The following is a 19,972-nucleotide window of genomic DNA, read 5'->3' as shown; positions in this document are numbered from 1 at the left end:
TCTACCTTTAACCACAAGATCACTTTTTCAATTTAAGTGCAATGTAAGAGCTACCTCAAACCCAAATACCCTTCCTCCACTTCCTTCCCATCCCTTCTTTGAGGCTCTGCCCCTGCTCTACCCCTTCTCCGAGGCCTCACTATGCTCACTCCAACCCACTTCCTCCCCCATACTCACTCAGTTTCACCAGGCTGGGATAGAGGGTTGGGGTGCAGTCTCTGGTCTTAGGCCAAAGGGTTTGGAGTGTGAGAGAGGCTCTAGGCTTGGTCCAGGATGGGTTTCAGGATATGAGCTTGGGTGCAGGGGGTCTTAGGTCTGGGGCAGGAGGTTGGGTACAGAAGGAGGTTCAGGGCTGGGGCGGGTTCAGGAAGCAGGATCTGGCTGGGTACTGTTTAACTCAGACTGCTTCTGGGTGGTGGAACGGAAGGGTTAAGGCAGCTTACTCTTGCTCTGGTTCTGCACCACTCCTGAAAGCAACTGGCATGTTCAGTAATGGTTCCATGGCACCATGTGCTGCCCCTCATCTACTGGCACTGAGCCCACAGCTTCTACTGGCATGGTTCCTCATTACTGATCAATGGGAGCTGCAGGAGTGGTGTCTGCAGGCAAGGACAGCATGTGGAGACCCCCTGCTTTGCCTTTCTCAGGGGCTGCAGGGACATGCCAGCCACTACCAGGAGCAGCAATTACCATAGGAATAATTACTCCAGCCATGACAGGTTAGGCATTTTAGAACTCACTACTCAAAGGAATTAAATTTAAACATTAGAGAGAAATGAAAATTATGAAACTCGCAGACCTGTCAAAAACCAAAAAGTAAACCACTTTGCAAGCAGTAAAAGAAATAACAACTCCCCATGTATGCATTGGGTCAGAAGATGAGACTGAAGGACAGTGTGTGTTTGTGAGAGAGACAGACACACACACACTGTGTGAAAGTGACAGAGATTTGCATTGCCAAGTTCTCTCCATACCCTCTGTGTGAAGATAGGGTATAGGAGTGTGAGGAGGAGGGACACTGACATCAGAGCTCTCTGTCTTGGCCTTCCCACACCCTGCACAGCAAGCAGGAGGCTTACAAGGGGGGCAGCTCCAAGGGGGAGGGCAGGAGCAGCGTGACAGTAGTTGGAGGGGCAACTGAAGAACCAGCACTCCATGGCTCCCTGTCCAAACTGCTCAGGATCACCTGTCAGGGGCTCCAAGATCTACTGGTAGATCCCGAGCTACTGGTTGGTGACCACTGTTATAAAAGATAACAAGTTAAATTAAATTAGATGGTATTTTGTTGCAGTGCCTACACTATTTTTATAATAGGTGGAAAATTATTTTAATTGTTATATACTGATGTTGTTTACAGATCAGCAAAAACGGGATTTTTCAATTGCTGCTGGCATGCAATATTCAGTTGGCGATAAATGTAAAGTAAGTAGTTGGTTGAAACAGTAACTTCTGTACCTTCTCTCCTAGAGATTAATTTTCCCTTGACTTTTGGTTTAACTGCATTGTTAATATTTTCTATTTTGCTTACAGTTAACTGTGTGTGCTCATTATATGAATACCCTGAGTTGGAAACTCTTCCAATAAAGATTCAGTAGGATGCGCATGAGGAGCATGAAGTGTGACAAAATTTATTGTGCAAAATGCCTCATTTATGTGCTTAACTTCCCAAGTTATATTCAGTCGGGCAGTTGATGTGCTTCAGTTGAAACACAGGCATAAGTATTTGAAGGCTCAGGGCCTAAGACCCCATCCAAAAACTAACTTGTGCGCCTCTCTCAAAGTTTTGTACCCAATCTTGATTTTATGATTGTAGAATAAGTTGGGTGTGGGGTTTTTTTTCTTAAGTTTCTAGCTAGGAATAAAATAGTTGTTTTCTGCAAGAATGCTGGTGATATCTACAGTGAAAAAGGATGAAGACACTGAAGCAGAGTTAGTAAGATGGAGATTTTGCTTTAAGTAGTGTTCCCAACCATGCCCTGTGAAAACTATTGAAAGTAATGGAAAGCTTGTTCATTTTCGGCATTATTAGTACGAATTATAAGAAAAAATGTAATTACTAAATGTAATATCCGAGCACACATTATTGGAACAGGGAAAAGTGGCATCTGTACTTTTGAATTTCCTGCTTGAAAAAATAGTGATTGGATGCTTGAAAACAATAAATGTTGACTCAAAACCAAGTGGGGAAAATGTTAATAGTTAACCATATTTTCATTATGCATCCAGCATTCTACTGTATTATTGTAATACCTAGAGGATCTATTTTGGATTCAGGGCTCCATTATGATAGGCACTATATGCACATATTCTCTTTGCTCCTGGGATTTTAGAATCCCTGTGTATGACAGGATGAAGATAGCTGCATTTAAAAAACAACCCCCATAACAAACTAATGACCAAGTGGGATGAGGAGAACAGGATAAAGAAAACCGTGAAACATGTGATAAGTGTGGTATCAGCACATAAAATGCCCATAAACTTTTTATTGTTTCTTAATCTTAGAAATGTAAAGATTTTTGTCTGCATAAACTGGAGTTAATCATGACTGTTTGGTTTTTTTAAAATAAAATACATGGGTTTTTGTTTTTGTTTTTTTTGTTTTAATAAAAGCACTAACAATGTTTAAAGGAGGTAAACTTCGAAAGGACTGGCAGTATTGTATTTAGCATCCCTAGGATGCTACATTAATAAAGTCTCATCCTGTGTCCAAAATATGTTTGCTACAATTTTAACCAAGAAGAACATTAGCACTCTTTCAAAATAGTAAACTGCTATCCTAACCTCTGATGAATTTCTTGCTTTTTTTTTTTTTTTTTTTTTTTTTTAATTCCAAGTAGCTTGAAGGCTATAATTTTCTCCAAAGCTTTATAGAGTATTACTGCTGGGGAATCGTGTGTGTGTGTGTGTGTGTGTGTGTGTGTGTGTGAGTGAGAGTTCATTCAAACAAGTAGTATGGCTAAAATTTACCCCTTTGATTATTTTTAACACTGTCACTGAAGTAACATTTCTTGATGTCTCCCAGGACTTCTATTATTTCCAGAGTGAGTGGGAGGGGACCTTGGGGGAGGAAGGGGAGATCAAGGAGCAGCTGTTGACATTGCTGAGTGTTTGAGGCCTATACCATCTATTTCTTTTTTTGGGGGGGGGGGGGAGAGGAGGGGTATGTTCTTAATGTAACACTCACAATGTTTTTTTTTTTCCCTAATATTTTTTCACAGGTGCGCCTAGATCCCAATGGGAAATATTATAATGCCCATATCCAAGAGGTTTGCTCTGATAATGGGCCATTTGTTGTTTTTGTAGAAGAGCTTGGAGAAAAGTAAGTAAACATTTTTATGTAGACGTTTATCATATAGAACTTTATTATTAATGCAGCTTCCCCCCTTCTGTGTTTGACACCAGCTGTTTGATCATTTTACTATAGCACTACTTTATATCGCATTTCAACAGCAGCTGAAACTCTCTGCACAATGTAATGTTGCTATTACAAAAGGGTTAATTTAATCCCCCACCCCATCTACACAAAGCATAAAAACATCTTGTAGCAGTGTGTCTGTGGAAATTATGGTATATTTATTTTTAATAAAGTCAAATTAGAGCATTTTCTGTATAAACTTCAAACCTAGATAGTAAGCTACTGCCCCACCAGGGAATTATTGCTAATGTTTCTATATACTTGCATGCTAGAACTGTAGCTAAGTTTTAATGTTAAAAGTATTGTGAAGGGAATAACAGAATCATGTAATAGCTAATTAACTCTTTACATCTCCCTGATTTCATGCAGAAAGAGCTATGTGTTGATTGAAATAGTACTCATGTATTTTTCTCCAGACATCATGGCAACATAATGGCTCAGTTATCTGAGCCATCTCTATTAGGTTGTATTGCAGGGACTGTAACTTCTTTCAATAGGACTCCTATTTTTCTTTGTTCTAGACTGCATAGCTTTTCCAGGGTAGTTTCCAAAAAAGCAGACGTGTTCTTTCGGCATCCCTGTATTCCCCTCAGAGAGGAATAAGGGATGTTCTGAAAGAGGAGTTTTTTCCAAAATTTGGCCCCGTGTAGACAGGTCAAACTTGAGAAAAGCGTCTCCTGATCACAAAAGGGTTGAGTACAGTTGTTGAGGGAAATCTCTCCAATGCTAAGGTTTGTAGGGAGGACACCAGACAGGGAACACTTTCTCCAGCCATAACACTGGGAAGGAATGAGACACTGGGCAATTGCAATGTCATCTTGCAAAAATGTATTTTATGTTGTAAATTTGCTATAGTAACTGCCTTGTGTGATTTTAATAGGTGCTTGAAGTAACAATCAGTTACATATCCGCTTGAACCATTAACTCACACCCACCTCCGCTCCCTCAGACCTGAATAACTTCATTTCAGATAATTCAAATGCCACTTTCAGTTATACTGTCTGCCTAAATAAAAGTAATCAATGTTCAGTGATTTAAAGCTGGTTTATACTTGTCTATATCCCTAAATCTGTCATGGAGTTCCTGCTGGATTTATCTGCCTAGTGTGACATTCTGTAAGATTAAGAAAAGCCCTGTAGTTTTCAAAACAAGGAATATGTACTTGTTTGTCCACAAAGCTTTAGAAAGTGCTGATAAAGTTGTCTGTCATAATATTTTCTTTAATTTGCTTTATAATGACTATTTAATCAAAGGGTGAAAGGTACACATAGTCCCTGATTTCATGACTAGAATGTTCCTATTATCCCCCTCTGCCTTACTTTAATGTCCTGACACACAGACATCTATTTCATATGTGAAAACTGATAAGCTATTCCTCCTCTTTTCTGTACATTTTTTAACAAAACTTGTGTTTGGGTTATGTTCATCAGCAAATATTTTTGAGTTAATATTGCATGTATTCTATACAAATGGTTGAATACTGTTTCAGTTTGGAGTCTTATTTATTTTTCTGAGAACTCAAAACTATAAGGTGTGTTAATTTTATTTCTCCCTTGGTTAGCCTCATGCAATGGGTAAAATACAAGAGCAAGAAAACTTGAATATAGTTCTCTCAGGAGCAGAAAAGAGCCATCTGTTGTAGGTAAACATCTGGTGCTAATTATTCAAACCCCAGTGCAGTCTATAGACCTCTATATATTTTTCTCCTGTTATGCAGGCATTCTGTCTCACTGAAAAGCCTTAAACCACTTCCACAGGCATCTCCTATGGAGGGCTGGAACACTGTGTCAGGGAAAAAGATAAAAAAATTCTCTTCAGCATGTGGACAAAATGTTCAGTCTGGTAAGATTCTTATCCTTTCTAATTGTAGAAAAGTTTGTTGCCAGGTGTGCTGTCTGGTAATTGTGAGAAATATCTTATAAAATGTTTTTGCACTTGTCACAGAAGCAGACTGCAGAGGGCCAAAGAATCAAAGCAAACCAATAAAAACCCAGTCAGTGCTATCTCCTCGACAGCAGTATGCTGTGGGAACCAGACAGCATCAGTTCTCATGTTCTGGATCACAGTCTCAGCAGATATCTACTGAGCACAAAACTCTGGGCAGAAATCCATCCCAGCCTGTAAGGTAAAACGAGAAATAATATTTTCATTCTTTTGGGCCTTGGCCATTTACACCTCAAAAGCTTGTTTCTGATGCATCCCAGCTGATCATAAATACCAAGTGTGTCACATATGGAAATATCCTTCAGAGACCTTGTAGTATTAAATGTATGTAGTATTGTGGGCTGGGATTATGTGAAACCTCTTTAGAGAGGAGATGTGACAGAATCATAGAATAATAGGACTGGAAGGGACCTCAAGAGGTCATCGAGTCCAGCCCCCCGCCCTCAAGGCAGGACCAAGCTCCGTCTACACCATCCCTGACAGATGTCTATCCAACCTGTTCTTAAATATCTCCAGAGAGGGAGATTCCACCACCTCCCTTGGCAATTTATTCCAATATTTGACCACCCTGTCAGTTAGGAATTTTTTCCTAATGTCCAATCTAAACCTCCCTTGCTGCACTTTAAGCTCATTACTCCTTGTCCTGTCCTCAGAAACCAAGAGGAACAAATTTTCTCCTTCCTCCTTGTGACACCCTTTTAGATATTTGAAAACCGCTATCATGTCCCCCCCTTAATCTTCTTTTTTCCAAACTAAACAAGCCCAGTTCATGAAGCCTGGCTTCATAGGTCATGTTCTCTAAACCTTTAATCATTCTTGTCGCTCTTCTCTGTACCCTTTCCAATTTCTCCACATCTTTCTTGAAATGTGGCGCCCAGAACTGGACACAGTACTCCAGCTGAGGCCTAACTAGTGCAGAGTAGAGCAGCAGAATGACTTCACGAGTTTTGCTTACAACACAGATGTGAGAATTAGTTGTTCAACAGACTATATTGAGATTACACCTGGCAAGTAGGGACTTTTGGGATAGTAAGTGTTAAGTGTATTTCCTGGGGAATCCCTAAGGAGAGGTTAATGCAAATTCCCCAATTCTAGTTATGCAAAAAAAATAGCCTTTTGAAGTTACATCCTGAGGAGCGGGTCATTTTATGCTGTTACAGAAGGCCAAGATCAAAGGCCTGAGCTGTATAAAGCAATATGCCCTCAGGCCCATGACTGGTGGTGGACCCAGGGCTCCCTGCACCATTACTGCAGGAGCAGCTGTAGCTGGAGGCACCCCCACCGCCACATCTTGCCCTGGGAAGTCTGTTGGCTTCTCTGTTTGCTCAGCCTGGGGTCTGGTTCTGGACTGAAAAAAAGATGAACTTGTAGTTACAGGGAAAATCCACTCCTTCACCTTGAAGTACTAAAATGAATTGGACCCCTGTGTTGGAACCGGGGTGATGTCTGGTAAGCTTTTTAGCATGTGTGCAGGTTCTTTTATTGTTTTCTCTGTAATGCTTTTTACCTTAAGCAGCTCATTTATTCTTGGAAGGAGCAGGGTGGTAACTTATAACTGCAGGCAATATTTTGGTCATAGCTCTCAGAGAAAAAGCAGAGCACGGTGGTGGCTTTTTTTTAGGTGGCCTGGCTTGCTGGGGATATCACAGTGATAAAGCAGGGAGCTGTGCTGTCTTAAAATCCCTGTTAAGAGAAAATGAAATGTGGACCCCCACCCAATAGAGGTGATGGCTGGAAGCTGGAAGTCTAAAATACATACCCTAAGTGGACTATGAACAGAGTTGGGAATATTGTGTCTCGCTTTCAGGACGCTTTGCGTGGAACTTGTGCTAATTAAGGCAGAGAATATGACAGGATATCAATGTATTACTTTTGCTGGCAGTTTTGTTGTTGTATTAATAGCTTATTGTAGTGCATAAGGGCCAACCAAGAATGGGGATCCCTTTGTACTAGGTGCTGAACAAACATAGTAGAAGAGTGTTCCATCTCCAAAGAACTTACAATCTTAATAGACAAGACTAGAGGTAGAGGAAGATGTAACACCCAAATAGTGTGTCAGGAAAAAAAATCATTTTGTATGGCTAAAAACTGCCTCGAAAAAGCCTTTTGAGTTTCTATCATACTCATTAGGGTCTTTACAAACAGAATCTTTAAGTATAAAGTTAATCTTCATGATAAAAATGGGGATGCGTGGGTGGAAAGGTACAGACACTAGTAGAAGCAGTTACTTTATAAACGGTAGTAAAATAATGTCATTTACATGTATATTGTTTGCTGTCCTGGTATTTTAACTTTGCTGTGTATGGAGGAACTTCTTTTCTATCCCCAAGATCTGCTTTTATTTTTTAACAGCACATGTCTAAAATCACATTACTATAGCTATAGATTTAGGTACTTAGCAGATGATTTCTCTTGAATTATGACAACTCTTTGCAGATGTTTACCCAGAGTATGGATGTCATCGTGTGGCTGATTAACCGATAAGCAAAAGATTATTGGTTAATGCTATAGACTAAGTGCTTCTCCTCCCCCCCCCTCCCCCCCCCCCCCCCGGCAAGTAAAATTTTTAGCAGGTTGGCCAGCGGCCTAGCTCACGAGTCTGGGACCTACCCTCTCTGCAGCTCTGCATTTGAAGTGTATTGGGAGCCAGATGGGCAGGCAGCCTGGCTCAGTTCTGGCTCATGCCGGATCTGGAAGCTCAGACCTCTCACCCCAGGCTGGGGCTGCTGCCATCCCGTGCTGCTGCCTCTGGATCAGAGGCAGCAGCGTGGGGCAACAGGCAGCCGGTCTGATAGGGGAGCTGGTTTTTAAACTGGCTCTCCTTGCAGACCAGCTGCTGCCTGGCACCCCATGATACAGAAGCAGCCACACAGAGTGGCAGGGGACTTCTTGGGAGTGGGGCCAGAGCACCCTGGGACTATAGAATAGTCGAGTAACTGATAAGAATTCATTAGGTTAATCGACTATTCAATTAACCAATATTTAACATCCCTAACCCAGAGACATGAGATCAGAATTTATTTTGTAATTAAATATCAGTGTCGCTTGATGAATTCACAATATGCAAAGCATTAAATAAACCTTCAAATGCAGGATATTTTCTGTTTCTGAGAAGAATTCTTTTATGAGAAATAGAATTAAGCTTGTATGCTTGTACTTAAGCTTGGATGCATATAAATGTTAACATACGGAAAGAATGAATAGGAAATGTGGCTTTGTTTCCTGAAATGAGTGTGTTTTCTGTTCCTCTGACATTGATTTAAATTCTTAAATTTAAAGATTCTTAATTTGACAGTGTGTTGTGAAACTGCAAAACAAAGACACTTTTTAGAAGCACTTCTAACTTTTGATTTAGTCTGTGATACTGAAGTAAGTTACGAAATCTTGCTCTAAAGTAACTCTCTTGTATACAAGTTCATCACAAGACTTTGACATGGTAAAACGTTTGCTTTGTTCCATTTAATGCAATAAGTTGGAAAAGATTTCTGTTGTATCTCTTATATAGTGAAGAAAAGTACATCACACTAATAAATAGCATCTCTAGTGCTGCCTTATTCTTATGTTAAAACAGGGTAGAGTATGCTTCCACCCTTCTTTAGGGGGTATAAATCTGGCATTTCAGCTGCAGTGAATGCTCATCAGCAGGCCAGTTCTGAACCACTCTTTTTTTTAGAGTAGAGTTTTTGCTCACCTTTTTTTTCATACTTGGGTATAGTAGATAGTACTCTCTTTGGAGCACAACTGCAGCCAGAGCGAAACACTATAATTTGGGTATTTATATAGGCACCTCTTGCATATGACTGAGCAGAAACAGACACGTTTTTCAAGGGGAAATGAGTTGGGGGAGGAACAAAGTGATTTAGGCAATGGAAGGGCATTCATTTTGATCAGTGCCTCTAGGACAAGCTTTAGGTATTACAGAATTTCAGAATAATTTAGAAAATGTTTTAAAATCTTTCTCCAATATTCTCCATTTAAAAGTTGGACTCAAGATCGTTGGACTACAACTCAACTCCTCAATTAATTTTATATTTATTTTCACTGTCAGACTTGTCATTTGCTAGTCCATCATCATTACTGAATCTCTATCAAATTTTCTCTGCTTTTTGTAACTTGTATTGACTGACAATGTGGGATTCCCAAAAATACTGGAGGGAAAAAGTCTTTTCAGTTGTTAACGTGTGTGATCCTATGGGTTTCAGCTTTGGTATGTAGGGAGAAGGAGTCCTCTTTTTAAAACACACTGTTCAGGTTGGCCAGAAATTTTATATAATCTTCAGCATGGTGGCAGGCATTACTGGAAAAACAAACTAATATATTCTTAGGGCATGTCTACACTAGGAAATTATTTTGAAATAATTACTCCTGAAATAATTTTGAAATAGCATGTCCATACCACGGAGAAGCATCAAAATTAGTCGGAAGCAAGCTCCATTAATGTGGATGCACTACCTCAATTTAGAGCCCCAGAAAGCACTAGGGAGTAATTAGTTTGGCTTACTCTGGGAAGTAGTTATTTTAAAATAGCGGCACTGCAATGTCCACATTACTGCTACAGTAAAACTCCAGTTGTCTAGCATCCAGTGGTCCGGCACTCCCAATAGTCCCGCACCAACTGGAACCCGGAAGTACTCCGGCCAGCTGGACAATTGGAGCTGCTCCGCTCTGCTTCCCCAAGTCCACTGCTGCCGCTGCTGAAACTGATCAGTGGCAGACTTGGAAGAAGTGCAGAGCAGAGCAGCTGGGGTGCTGCCGGGTTGGTCCCACAGCGCTGCCCCTGAGCAGCGCTGTGGGACCAACCCGGCAGCACCCCAGCTGATCTGCGCCTCTTCCCCAAGTTGCCGCTGCCACTTGCAGCCCCAGCTGGCCTGTCGCCAGTGGCTGCCCGGGGCTTCCCCCGCCTCCCTGCAAAATGGTGGAGGGTTCGCCCCACGCCGAGCCGTTCCCCGCTGCCCCCCAGACTGCCTTCTGGAGTACCTCCTGATACTCCGGCATATCCAATAATCCGGCACCCCCTGGGTCCCAAAGGTGCCGGATTATTGGAAGTTTACTGTATTTGGAAATTAGCATTATTACTCATGGAAAGCAGTTACTGTTTTGAAATCCTCAGCCTGTTATTTTGAAAAATGGGCTTGGTAATGTGGATGCTATGCTTGTTGTTTCGAAATAAGGAGAGTTACTTCGAAATAACTCTCTACTGTAGACCAGGGTTTACTGCTCATGACCCTTAAACAAAGGCTTAATATGAAGCTGTTCTCAAATATGGGAGTGCTGAGTTGCTTTTCCTTAGTTTTCCTCAATATTTTTTGAGCAATCTAACAGTAAAAACATTTAATTATCTCAAATATGAAATAAGTGTGTTTTATTAGTCACAATAATGAAAGTCACAGTCCACATATGAATAGAGAGATACTCTGCGGTCCTCCTCCCTCCATTTGTGTCCCTGGATAGACAGAGGAAACTCTGAAATGGAAGCAGATGGTCAGGATATTCAGAGATTTAATATTCCATTTGGATTAGGCACTATGACAATCTAAAGTAGGTTGTAGGGTATAGTAATAAAATTGTTAATTCAGCCAATCAAAACTTAGCCTTTAATAGCTATGAATTCCCTGCTCTCAGTTGACTCTTTGATCTGTTTTACATGTGTCACTGTACTTCAGTGGATCACAGCTAAAGATGACAAATTCAGGACAAATTGTTGAGAAGTAGGGCAAACTCAAATCAACCTAGTGGTTATTCTGTCATTAGATTACTTTTGTTACTGGCTTGGTATAAACTTCTGTATCCTCTTATGAGTTAATCATAGAATCATAGGACTGGAAGGGACCTCGAGAGGTCATCGAGTCCAGCCCCCCACCCTCAAGGCAGGACCAAGCTCCGTCTACACCATCCCTGACAGATGTCTATCTAACCTGTTCTTAAATATCTCCAGAGAGGGAGATTCCACCACCTCCCTTGGCAATTTATTCCAATATTTGACCACCCTGACAGTTAGGAATTTTTTCCTAATGTCCAATCTAAACCTCCCCTGCTGCATTTTAAGCCCATTACTCCTTGTCCTGTCCTCAGAAACCAAGAGGAACAAATTTTCTCCTTCCTCCTTGTGACACCCTTTTAGATATTTGAAAACCGCTATCATGTCCCCCCTTAACCTTCTTTTTTCCAAACTAAACAAGCTCAGTTCATGAAGCCTGGCTTCATAGGTCATGTTCTCTAAACCTTTAATCATTCTTGTCGCTCTTCTCCGTACCCTTTCCAATTTCTCCACATCTTTCTTGAAATGTGGCGCCCAGAACTGGACACAGTACTCCAACTGAGGCCTAACTAGCGCAGAGTAGAGCGGCAGAATGACTTCACGAGTTTTGCTTACAACACACCTGTTGATACAACCTAGAATCATATTTGCTTTTTTTGCAACAGCATCACACTGTTGACTCATATTCAACTTGTGGTTCACTATGACCCCTAGATCCCTTTCCGCCATGCTCCTTCCTAGACAGTCGCTTCCCATCTTGTATGTATGGAACTGATTGTTCCTTCCTAAGTGGAGCACTTTGCATTTCTCTTTATTAAACTTCATCCTGTTTACCTCTGACCATTTCTCTAACTTGCTAAGGTCATTTTGAATTATGTCCCTATCCTCCAAAGAAGTCGCAACCCCACCCAGTTTGGTATCATCTGCAAACTTAATAAGCGTACTCTCTATCCCAATATCTACATCATTGATGAAGATATTGAACAGTACGGGTCCCAAAACAGACCCTTGAGGAACTCCACTTGCTATCCCTTTCCAGCAGGATTTAGAACCGTTAACAACAACTCTCTGACTACGGTTATCCAGCCAATTATGCACCCACCTTATCATGGCCCTATCTAAGTTATATTTGCCTAGTTTATCAATAAGAATATCATGTGAGACCGTATCAAATGCCTTACTAAAGTCTAGGTATATGACGTCCACCGCTTCTCCCTTATCCACAAGGCTCGTTATCTTATCAAAGAAAGCTATCAGATAATAAGAAGCTAAAGATGCAGTCTCCATAGGCTTTGCAGCCCTTGTCTCATCATATGGACACTGGGCTCTGAAGGCATGTTTATACAGCAGGGCAAAAGTCAAATTAAGCTACGCAACTTCAGCTATGTCAATTGTGTAGCTGAAGTTGAAATAGCTTAATTTGGCTTTTGGCGCTGTCTGCATAGCAGTAAGTTGAAGGAAGAACACTCTTCCTTTGACTTCCCTTACTCATAAAATGACGGTTACAGGAGTCAGAGTATGAAGTCTTCCAGCTTCCTATTACTTTGAAAAAATGGCTTTCTGTGTAGATGCACTTTTTATTTCAAAATATTCAGGAACAACACTGCTGTGTAGAGAGAGGTTTTCAGAAACCACTCAGCCTATTTAATCAAACATTCAATTTTTAATCCCACAAGAGGAGCCACATCAATATATAACCCAGCTTTTACCCAATAATCATGCCAATGCTTTTACCCAATGCTTTTATCTAATAATCATGCCAGTCTTTTAGGTTTAATAACAAAAGAAATAAGAGAGTTTAAAAACAGTTAATAAATTTATCTATAAATAAATAATTGTAAAGTTCTTTTTATCAGGTTAGTAGCAGTGATTAAATAGATTGCTGGGTTGTAAAATCTTTCTGCTAACTTCCAAAAGATTGGAACATCCTCAATTTATAGTTCAAAATGTTCCTGTTGTAAATTGATAGTCCAGAGATTCAAGGCATGAAAGAGGCAAAATGGAGATATCTCAGGGATTCTTTTATTTTTTGCCACCTACTTGGAAATGTACTGTGCCCAAAAAAGCCCATAGCTCTGGCATATGGAAAGTTGGAGTGATGGAGACCAGAGTTACATGAACATATGACATGTTCTAACATGCTTTTACTCGTGAGGCAACTATTGCCCATATTCTTGCTGAGGCCAACCAAAGAAAGAGCTGTCTGCGCAGAATGAGTTTCTTCTAAGACCCATTGAGAGAGTGAAATGTCATTGATGGGCCATCAACTCCTAGCTGTTTGGCCTTTGTCAGTTTTACCTTGTGAGTGTTGTCCAGGAATATAGCGTGTGTGTGATGCCAGTACATAGCCAATATTGGTAACTTCAGATATGAAAATGAAACAAGTATATCTACAGGCTAATCATACTTAGCAAATTATAACTTTTTTCCATTGACACCTTACATGACATACTTTTGCACAAGACTTGTAGCTATTGCACAGCAATTGGCAGTACAGGCAGTCCCCGGGTTACGTACAAGATAGGGACTGTAGGTTTGTTCTTAAGTTGAATCTGTATGTAAGTCGGAACTGGCGTCCAGATTCAGCCGCTGCTGAAACTGACCAGCGCTGACTACAGGAAGCCCAAGGCAGAGTTGCTCTGCCCCGGGCTTCCTGGAATCAGCTTCTGATCAGTTTCAACAGGCTGAATCTGGATGCCAGTTCTTACATAAAGATTCAACTTAAGAACCCCAGGCGTCCCCAAGTCAGCTGCTGCTGAAACTGATCAGCAGCTGATTCCAGGAAGCCCGGGGCAGAGCCCTCGGGCTTCCTGTAGTCAGCGCTGGTCAGTTTCAGCAGCGGCTGACTTGGGGACGCCTGGGGCAGAGCAGCTGGGGTGCTGCTGGGTTGCTCCAGGAGCGCCGCTCCTCTCCGCTACTGGAGCAACCCAGCAGCACCCCAGCTGCTCTGCCCCAGGCGTCCCCAAGTCAGCCGCTGCTGAAACTGACCAGCAGCGGCTGAATCAGGACGCCTGGGGCAGAGCAGCTGGGGTGCTGCCGGGTTGGTCCAGTAGCGCCCAGAGCAGCGCTACGGGACCAACCGGCAGTGCCCCAGCTGCTCTACCACAGGCGTCCAGAGAAAAGCCTGGTCCGCTGGGGGGGGGGGGCGCACCAGCTGCGCCCCCCTCCCCCCCCCCCAGCAGACCAGGGAGACATTGGCGGCAGACCGAGACGCACCGCAGTCCCGCCGCCTGGGTCCTCCGCGGCTTTGCTCCCCGACTCCCTGGTCTGCTGGTCTCCAGCTGACCAGGGAGACGCGGAGCAAAGCCGCGGAGCATGGGGGCAGTGGGACAGCCCAGATGCTGGTCTGCTGGTCTCCCTGGTCTGCTGGCCGAGGAGCCGCGTTACTGGAGCAACCCAGCAGCACCCCAGCTGCTCTGCCCCAGGTGTCCCCAAGTCAGCTGCTGCTGAAACTGACCAGCGGCTGACTACAGGAAGCCCGAGGCAGAGTTGCTCTGCCCTAGGCTTCCTGGAATCAGCCGCTGATCAGTTTCAGCAGTAGCTGACTTGGGGATGCCTGGGTTTCTTAAGTTGAATCTGTATGTAAATCAGAAAATATCTTATTGCCGCTATATAAAACCATGGTACGCCCACATCTTGAATACTGCGTACAGATGTGGTAGCCTCATCTAAAAAAGTACATTGGCATTGGAAAAGGTTCAGAAAAGGGCAACAAAAATGAGGAGGGGTTAGGAACGGATTCCATATGAAGAGAGAGGAGAGAGACTTGGACTTTTCATCTTAGAAAAGAGGAGAGAGACTGGGGGGGGGGGGATATGATAGAGGTCTTTATAATCATGACTGGTGTGGAAAAAGTGAATAAGGAAAAGTTATTACATTTTGGGAATAAGTAAGAACTAGGGGGTCACCAAATGAAATTATAGGCAGCAGGCTTAAAACAAACAAAAGGAAGTTTTTCTTCACTCGGCGCATAGTCAACCTGTGGAACGCCTCGCCAGAGGATGTGGTGAAGGCTAGGACTTTAACAGGGCTCAAAAAAGAGCTAGATAGCCATTGATGGACCTAACCTTCATGAATCTCTTAGACAGGAGGGGTAGGAATGGTGTTCCTAGTCTCTGTTTGTGTGGAAATTAGTGACGGGAGGGATCACGTGAGGATTACCTGTTGTGTTCCCTTCCTCTGGGCATCTGGTATTTGCCGCTATCGGCAGACAGGATACTGAGCTAGATGGACCGTTGGTCTTACCCAAAATGGCCGTTCTTATGTTAAAATAAATGTAATAGAACCAAGAGGATAAACATGTTTATTTTGTTCATTCTTTTATTAAAATGCATGTATTGCACGTGAATGGCTGCTTGCTGTATGCTAGGATGTATAATCTCATGTGAAATAACTAAACAAAGAGTGAACACTAGATTATGTGCATTTTTTCCTATAATTTAAACTTTTGTTTGTTTCTTCCCAAGTAGTATTAAAATAAAATACGTTATTGATGGAACACAGGTTTTTTTTTTTTTCTCTTAATCCTGATATTTGCAGTGCCCATATTTTTTATTATAGGCATGATGGGACACGAATAGCTAGTCAGTATGTGATATTCTCTCCGTTTTTCCCTAATTGTAGTTTTGGGGCAGCAGAACTCTCACACTTGGTATCCATTTGACTGGGTTTTTTTGGACAATTATTGGTTATCTTCTCTTACAGAAAACCAGACCGTGAGAGAGCTGAAGATGTGGACTACATTAGCAGAGATTGTAACTACTTTGGCCTATCTCCAGAGGAACGCAGAGAGAAGCAGGCCATAGAAGAATCTCGTTCACTTTATGAGATTCAGCAAAGAGATGAACAGGCTTTTCCTGCTCTTTCTGTATGTATGCTTTAGCATTTGTAGTTAATAAGGTATTTTTAATGTAGTATATACAACCTCCCAGTGAATTATTAATTGGAAATTTTTTTTATTACTGTTGAAAAGTTAAATGTCTTGTCTTGCATCTCTTCTGCATAAAGTTAAAAAGTACATTATATAGAACTGAATAGTATAGATAAAGACACTTAATAGTTCTCCTTCGAGAATTGCAGATATAAGCATTTAAATATGACTAAAGTAGTCATTGAAGCAAGAAAGCTCCTTGCTTCATCCACTTAGAAATGAAGTAGATCTTTTAGGATCTAGTTCTACTAGATCTTTTAGGATCTAGTAGGTTTCATGCAGGGCATTTGTATGTTTGTATTACCCAAATCCTGCTTTTTCCCTTGTGTAGAACTATTTCTAGTTTTGCTGCTGTGTGCCCTCTCTGTGTACAGAGGTGGGATCAGGATTTGTTCTGAAGTACAGTTATACTACAACTGTAACAACAAAGTGTGGCCTTACAAGATTGTCTCAATTTGTCCACATGATATCTGTTTACTTAGAAATAATAAAAAAAAGACTTCCGTAACTGCCAGTTCTGCAAACTCAGCTGGGATCTGAAAATCAATCCGACTCTAACTTGTTCATAGATGATCATCAGTAATGAAGATTCTGTTCTTAAGAGGAACTCAGTTACCTTCAAATGAATTGAAAAGGTTTAAAGGAGTGTGGATTTTAGTCCTTGGTTGTACGTTCTGCTGTCCCTTCTGTCGATGCATGAGTTTGTTGCCGCTGCTGAACTAATAGGGGTGGGGTGGGTGGGTGTATGTGTGTGTGTATATGTGTGTGTGTGTGTGTGTGTGTGTGTGTGTGTGTATATATATATATATATATATATATATATATATATATATATATATATATATATATATATATATAATATACACACACACACACACACACTGCTTTCTAAAGTAAGCACACAGGCAACAGATCTGCTGGATAGGAAACTGCTGTCTTTACATAATCACCCTTTGGAGTTTTGAGTTCATTTTGTATTGTTTTTATATTTCACTCCTGCAGAAAACAGAAGTAGAGAAGGCTATGAAATACAAATAGGTATTATATTGTGAGGGGAATGAAATATATGAGAGACCTTGCTCTTTGGGGATGAAGTTTATAGGCAGAGGGCCTGATTCTGTTAACTTGAAATTTTCAATGGTGATATTCCTGACTTACATCATTGTTCATGAGAAGACACACAGGCCCAGCACAACTTTCAGTAACCAACTTGTGTGTAAAGAGCAGAACTAAACTGGAGATGACAACCGTCTCGTTAGGCAGTGTGGCTAATGCTGTGATGTTCCTGCTTAAATATGGAACAATATTATGACTTTAAATGGAAGAAGTTATGGATTCCAGAAGTGGAATAAAGCTCCAGGGTTTGTCCATGCAGGCTAATGATCTGAGCTCTTGATTCAAAGGTGAGCCCCATCCTCTTAGAATGCTATAGTGAATCATGTGTGATAGAACATTTGAGAGTATAAAACTGTTTATTTTCTCTGCCTCCTGCTGAAAATAAACTTGCATTCATGGAGGCCCAATGAGGTAATTTTAGATGATGGCACATAATTTCATACATTCTTATGGCTAAGCTTTTTTATATGAAATGCTGCATTTTGCTTCTCCATTTCTTTAGAATCATTCAGTTTGTCAAGCTGCCACACAGACTGCTGATACTTCCATAAAGCTCCCAGCTGTTACTGAGAGAAGAAACAGCAGGTGGAAGTCAGACATGGAAGAGCAAAAGGATAAAGATGGCATAAAAGGAAATGTTTTCTGGATTAAAGGTTGCTTGCTTTTATATTAAGTAACCAAATCTGGGATTGTGCCTAAATGTGGGTTTATGCATCTGACTTGGGTACAGGAGGGTAATTTTTGTGGATCTAATAATGACCAAGTGCAATGTACTGTGCTTTGGGGGGGAGGATGCTGTTTTCTTGATTTATGGGGGTGGCCTTTGGATCAAACACCTTATAGGAATTTTTCAAATTACGTGGGTGGGCAGGTATTAGGAGCTAAATGCTGAATAGTTAAATACATTGATGTTGGTTAGAGAAGACTGAAGTGCTGGATCATACTGAAATTAGGACCAGATAAGTTTTGCAGAAGCTGCTGATGGAGAAATGCAAGAGATACTTTTTCAGGTGGCAAGAGGGAGGGATAGCTCAGTGGTTTGAGCATTGGCCTGCTAAACCCAGGATTGTGAGTTCAGCCCTTGAGGGGGTCATTTAGGGATCTGGGGCAAATCTGTCAGGGATGGTACTTGGTCCTGCTGTGAGGGCAGGAGACTGGACTCTGTTACTTCTCAAGGTCCCTTCCAGCTCTGAGATGGTATGGTATAAGAGGATTTATCTAAGAATTGTAGTGGTTATTGTAGCTGGCTTCTCGAGAAGTGTGCTGCTGGTCCCATTCCCAGGGAGCTGGCTCATACAGAGTCAGCAGGGCAGGACTGCAAATACAGCTCCCCAGGAGTCAGTGCATGCCAAGAGTTGGCTTTTATGCCAGCTCCTGCCTGACACCCCACATGAGGGGAGCCAGCTGCTGCCTCACACCACTGACTCTGGTACAAAAGCAGCAGTACGGTTTGGTAGCTGGCTCCCCAGAAGCCAGACTAGGAGCTGGTATGTAACCATTTAGGTGACTGATTACACTCTTATATCCCTAATGCATATTTATTCATTTTTTTCTAAAGTTAATTAAGTATTTTAGGAAAAAATTACAGTGCATCCACCAGCAAGAACTGGTGGCTGCACTCTCAGATGATAGTAATATTTGTTGTGAGGACCCCTGGTCTAAAATGACTTTAGATAAAGAATGTAAGGGCAAAGAATGGAAAGAAAAGTGCAAGTATGTGTGTGATTGATTTGCAAATATATATTTTAAATTAAGTAGTGCTGGAAAAGGATGAGAGCTATGGGATATTCTTCTCCCATAGTCCTCACAATTCTTTGCATATTTGTCAGGTAACTCCTGGAGAAAAGATAGGGTAACTAAGCTCTCCTACTTTTGGTGGGGTTCATTTTGTGGTAATGGTGGGGAAGAAAGTTGTAGTTGTGTAGTGGGATAGCAGGCAATTGTTAACACCAAATGCAGCTGCTAATTTGCTTTCTTGCCTGTCAATCTTGCTATATGTGAACTCTGTGAATCTGTCCCCTGCTTCGTCCTTCTTCAGTGCATCTAGTTATTGGCCTCACTGTCAAGGATCTATTCTTTCTCATGTACCTGTTTTTTTGTTTGTTTGTTTTCACACCTATGTCCCCTTTACACCTCTGCTCTGATAGTCATTGATGCTCATACTTTTGATTCACAGTTTTTTGAAATCCCTGCATCAGGCAGACAAGGGACCTGAAATTAGGTCCCCCACCTCTACGCTGAGTTGGTTATTCATTTATTCAATTTTAAATTTAAAAAGTTCTTGTTTTCATTCCAATGCAGACTGAAAACAAATTCTGAAACCTTGAAAATGGGTTTGAACCAGACATTTTCTTTTTTTGAACAGCCCTACTTATTTCAGTCTATTCTACTTTCAATGTTTATGCTATTCTGAAGTAATGTATATTTGAGATAGCTGAAGATATAACTTTGGAAAGACTACTTGTTAAATTGAGTGAAGTTGTGACTACTATACATGATTTGATGCTTCATTTACAAGGTTATATCTTTTGGTATTACAGATTCAAATTCTAGGCAGATCCACTTGAGTCAGAAGTTTGAGTCAAATTCATCTGAGGTAATTAAAAAAAAAAAAAAAAAAGACAACCAATTCTTTCTCTCTCTTCCTCCTGTATATGCATTAAGCACGGAGTGACCATATTTCCTAAAGGTGTCCCCTCCCTCCATACTGTCACTCTAATCCTACTGGCTCCCATGCACCAGAATTCTCCTTTCACTATCCTAACCCAGTCTCCTCCCTATATGGGGTTGGCATTTCCATTTGCCCCCT

At 41.4% G+C, this 19,972-nt stretch overlaps 1 protein-coding gene across 2 annotated transcripts in view; it reads left to right on the top strand.

The window, feature by feature from the left end:
* The window catches only part of OTUD4 (OTU deubiquitinase 4), a 51,155-nt gene that overhangs the window by 17,379 nt on the left and 13,804 nt on the right, over nt 1-19,972 (top strand). Inside the window, exons 10-16 of one of the 2 annotated variants that reach the window (XM_075929876.2) lie at nt 1,358-1,422; nt 3,219-3,319; nt 5,133-5,257; nt 5,363-5,540; nt 15,822-15,984; nt 17,666-17,816; nt 19,704-19,759. In XM_075929876.2, coding sequence (XP_075785991.2) covers nt 1,358-1,422; nt 3,219-3,319; nt 5,133-5,257; nt 5,363-5,540; nt 15,822-15,984; nt 17,666-17,816; nt 19,704-19,759 — 839 coding nt within the window. Of the gene's footprint in view, nt 1-1,357; nt 1,423-3,218; nt 3,320-5,132; nt 5,258-5,359; nt 5,541-15,821; nt 15,985-17,665; nt 17,817-19,703; nt 19,760-19,972 lie in introns of both variants that reach the window. The other variant, XM_089777996.1, reaches the window with a different exon arrangement.

The sequence above is a fragment of the Pelodiscus sinensis genome, chromosome 4 (genome assembly GCF_052426305.1).
Source record: "Pelodiscus sinensis isolate ZL-2025 chromosome 4, ASM5242630v1, whole genome shotgun sequence".
In the NCBI taxonomy this organism is placed as follows: domain Eukaryota; kingdom Metazoa; phylum Chordata; order Testudines; family Trionychidae; genus Pelodiscus; species Pelodiscus sinensis.
The sequence above is the reverse complement of the archived record's forward strand: the minus strand, read 5'-3'. Positions and strand labels throughout refer to the sequence as shown.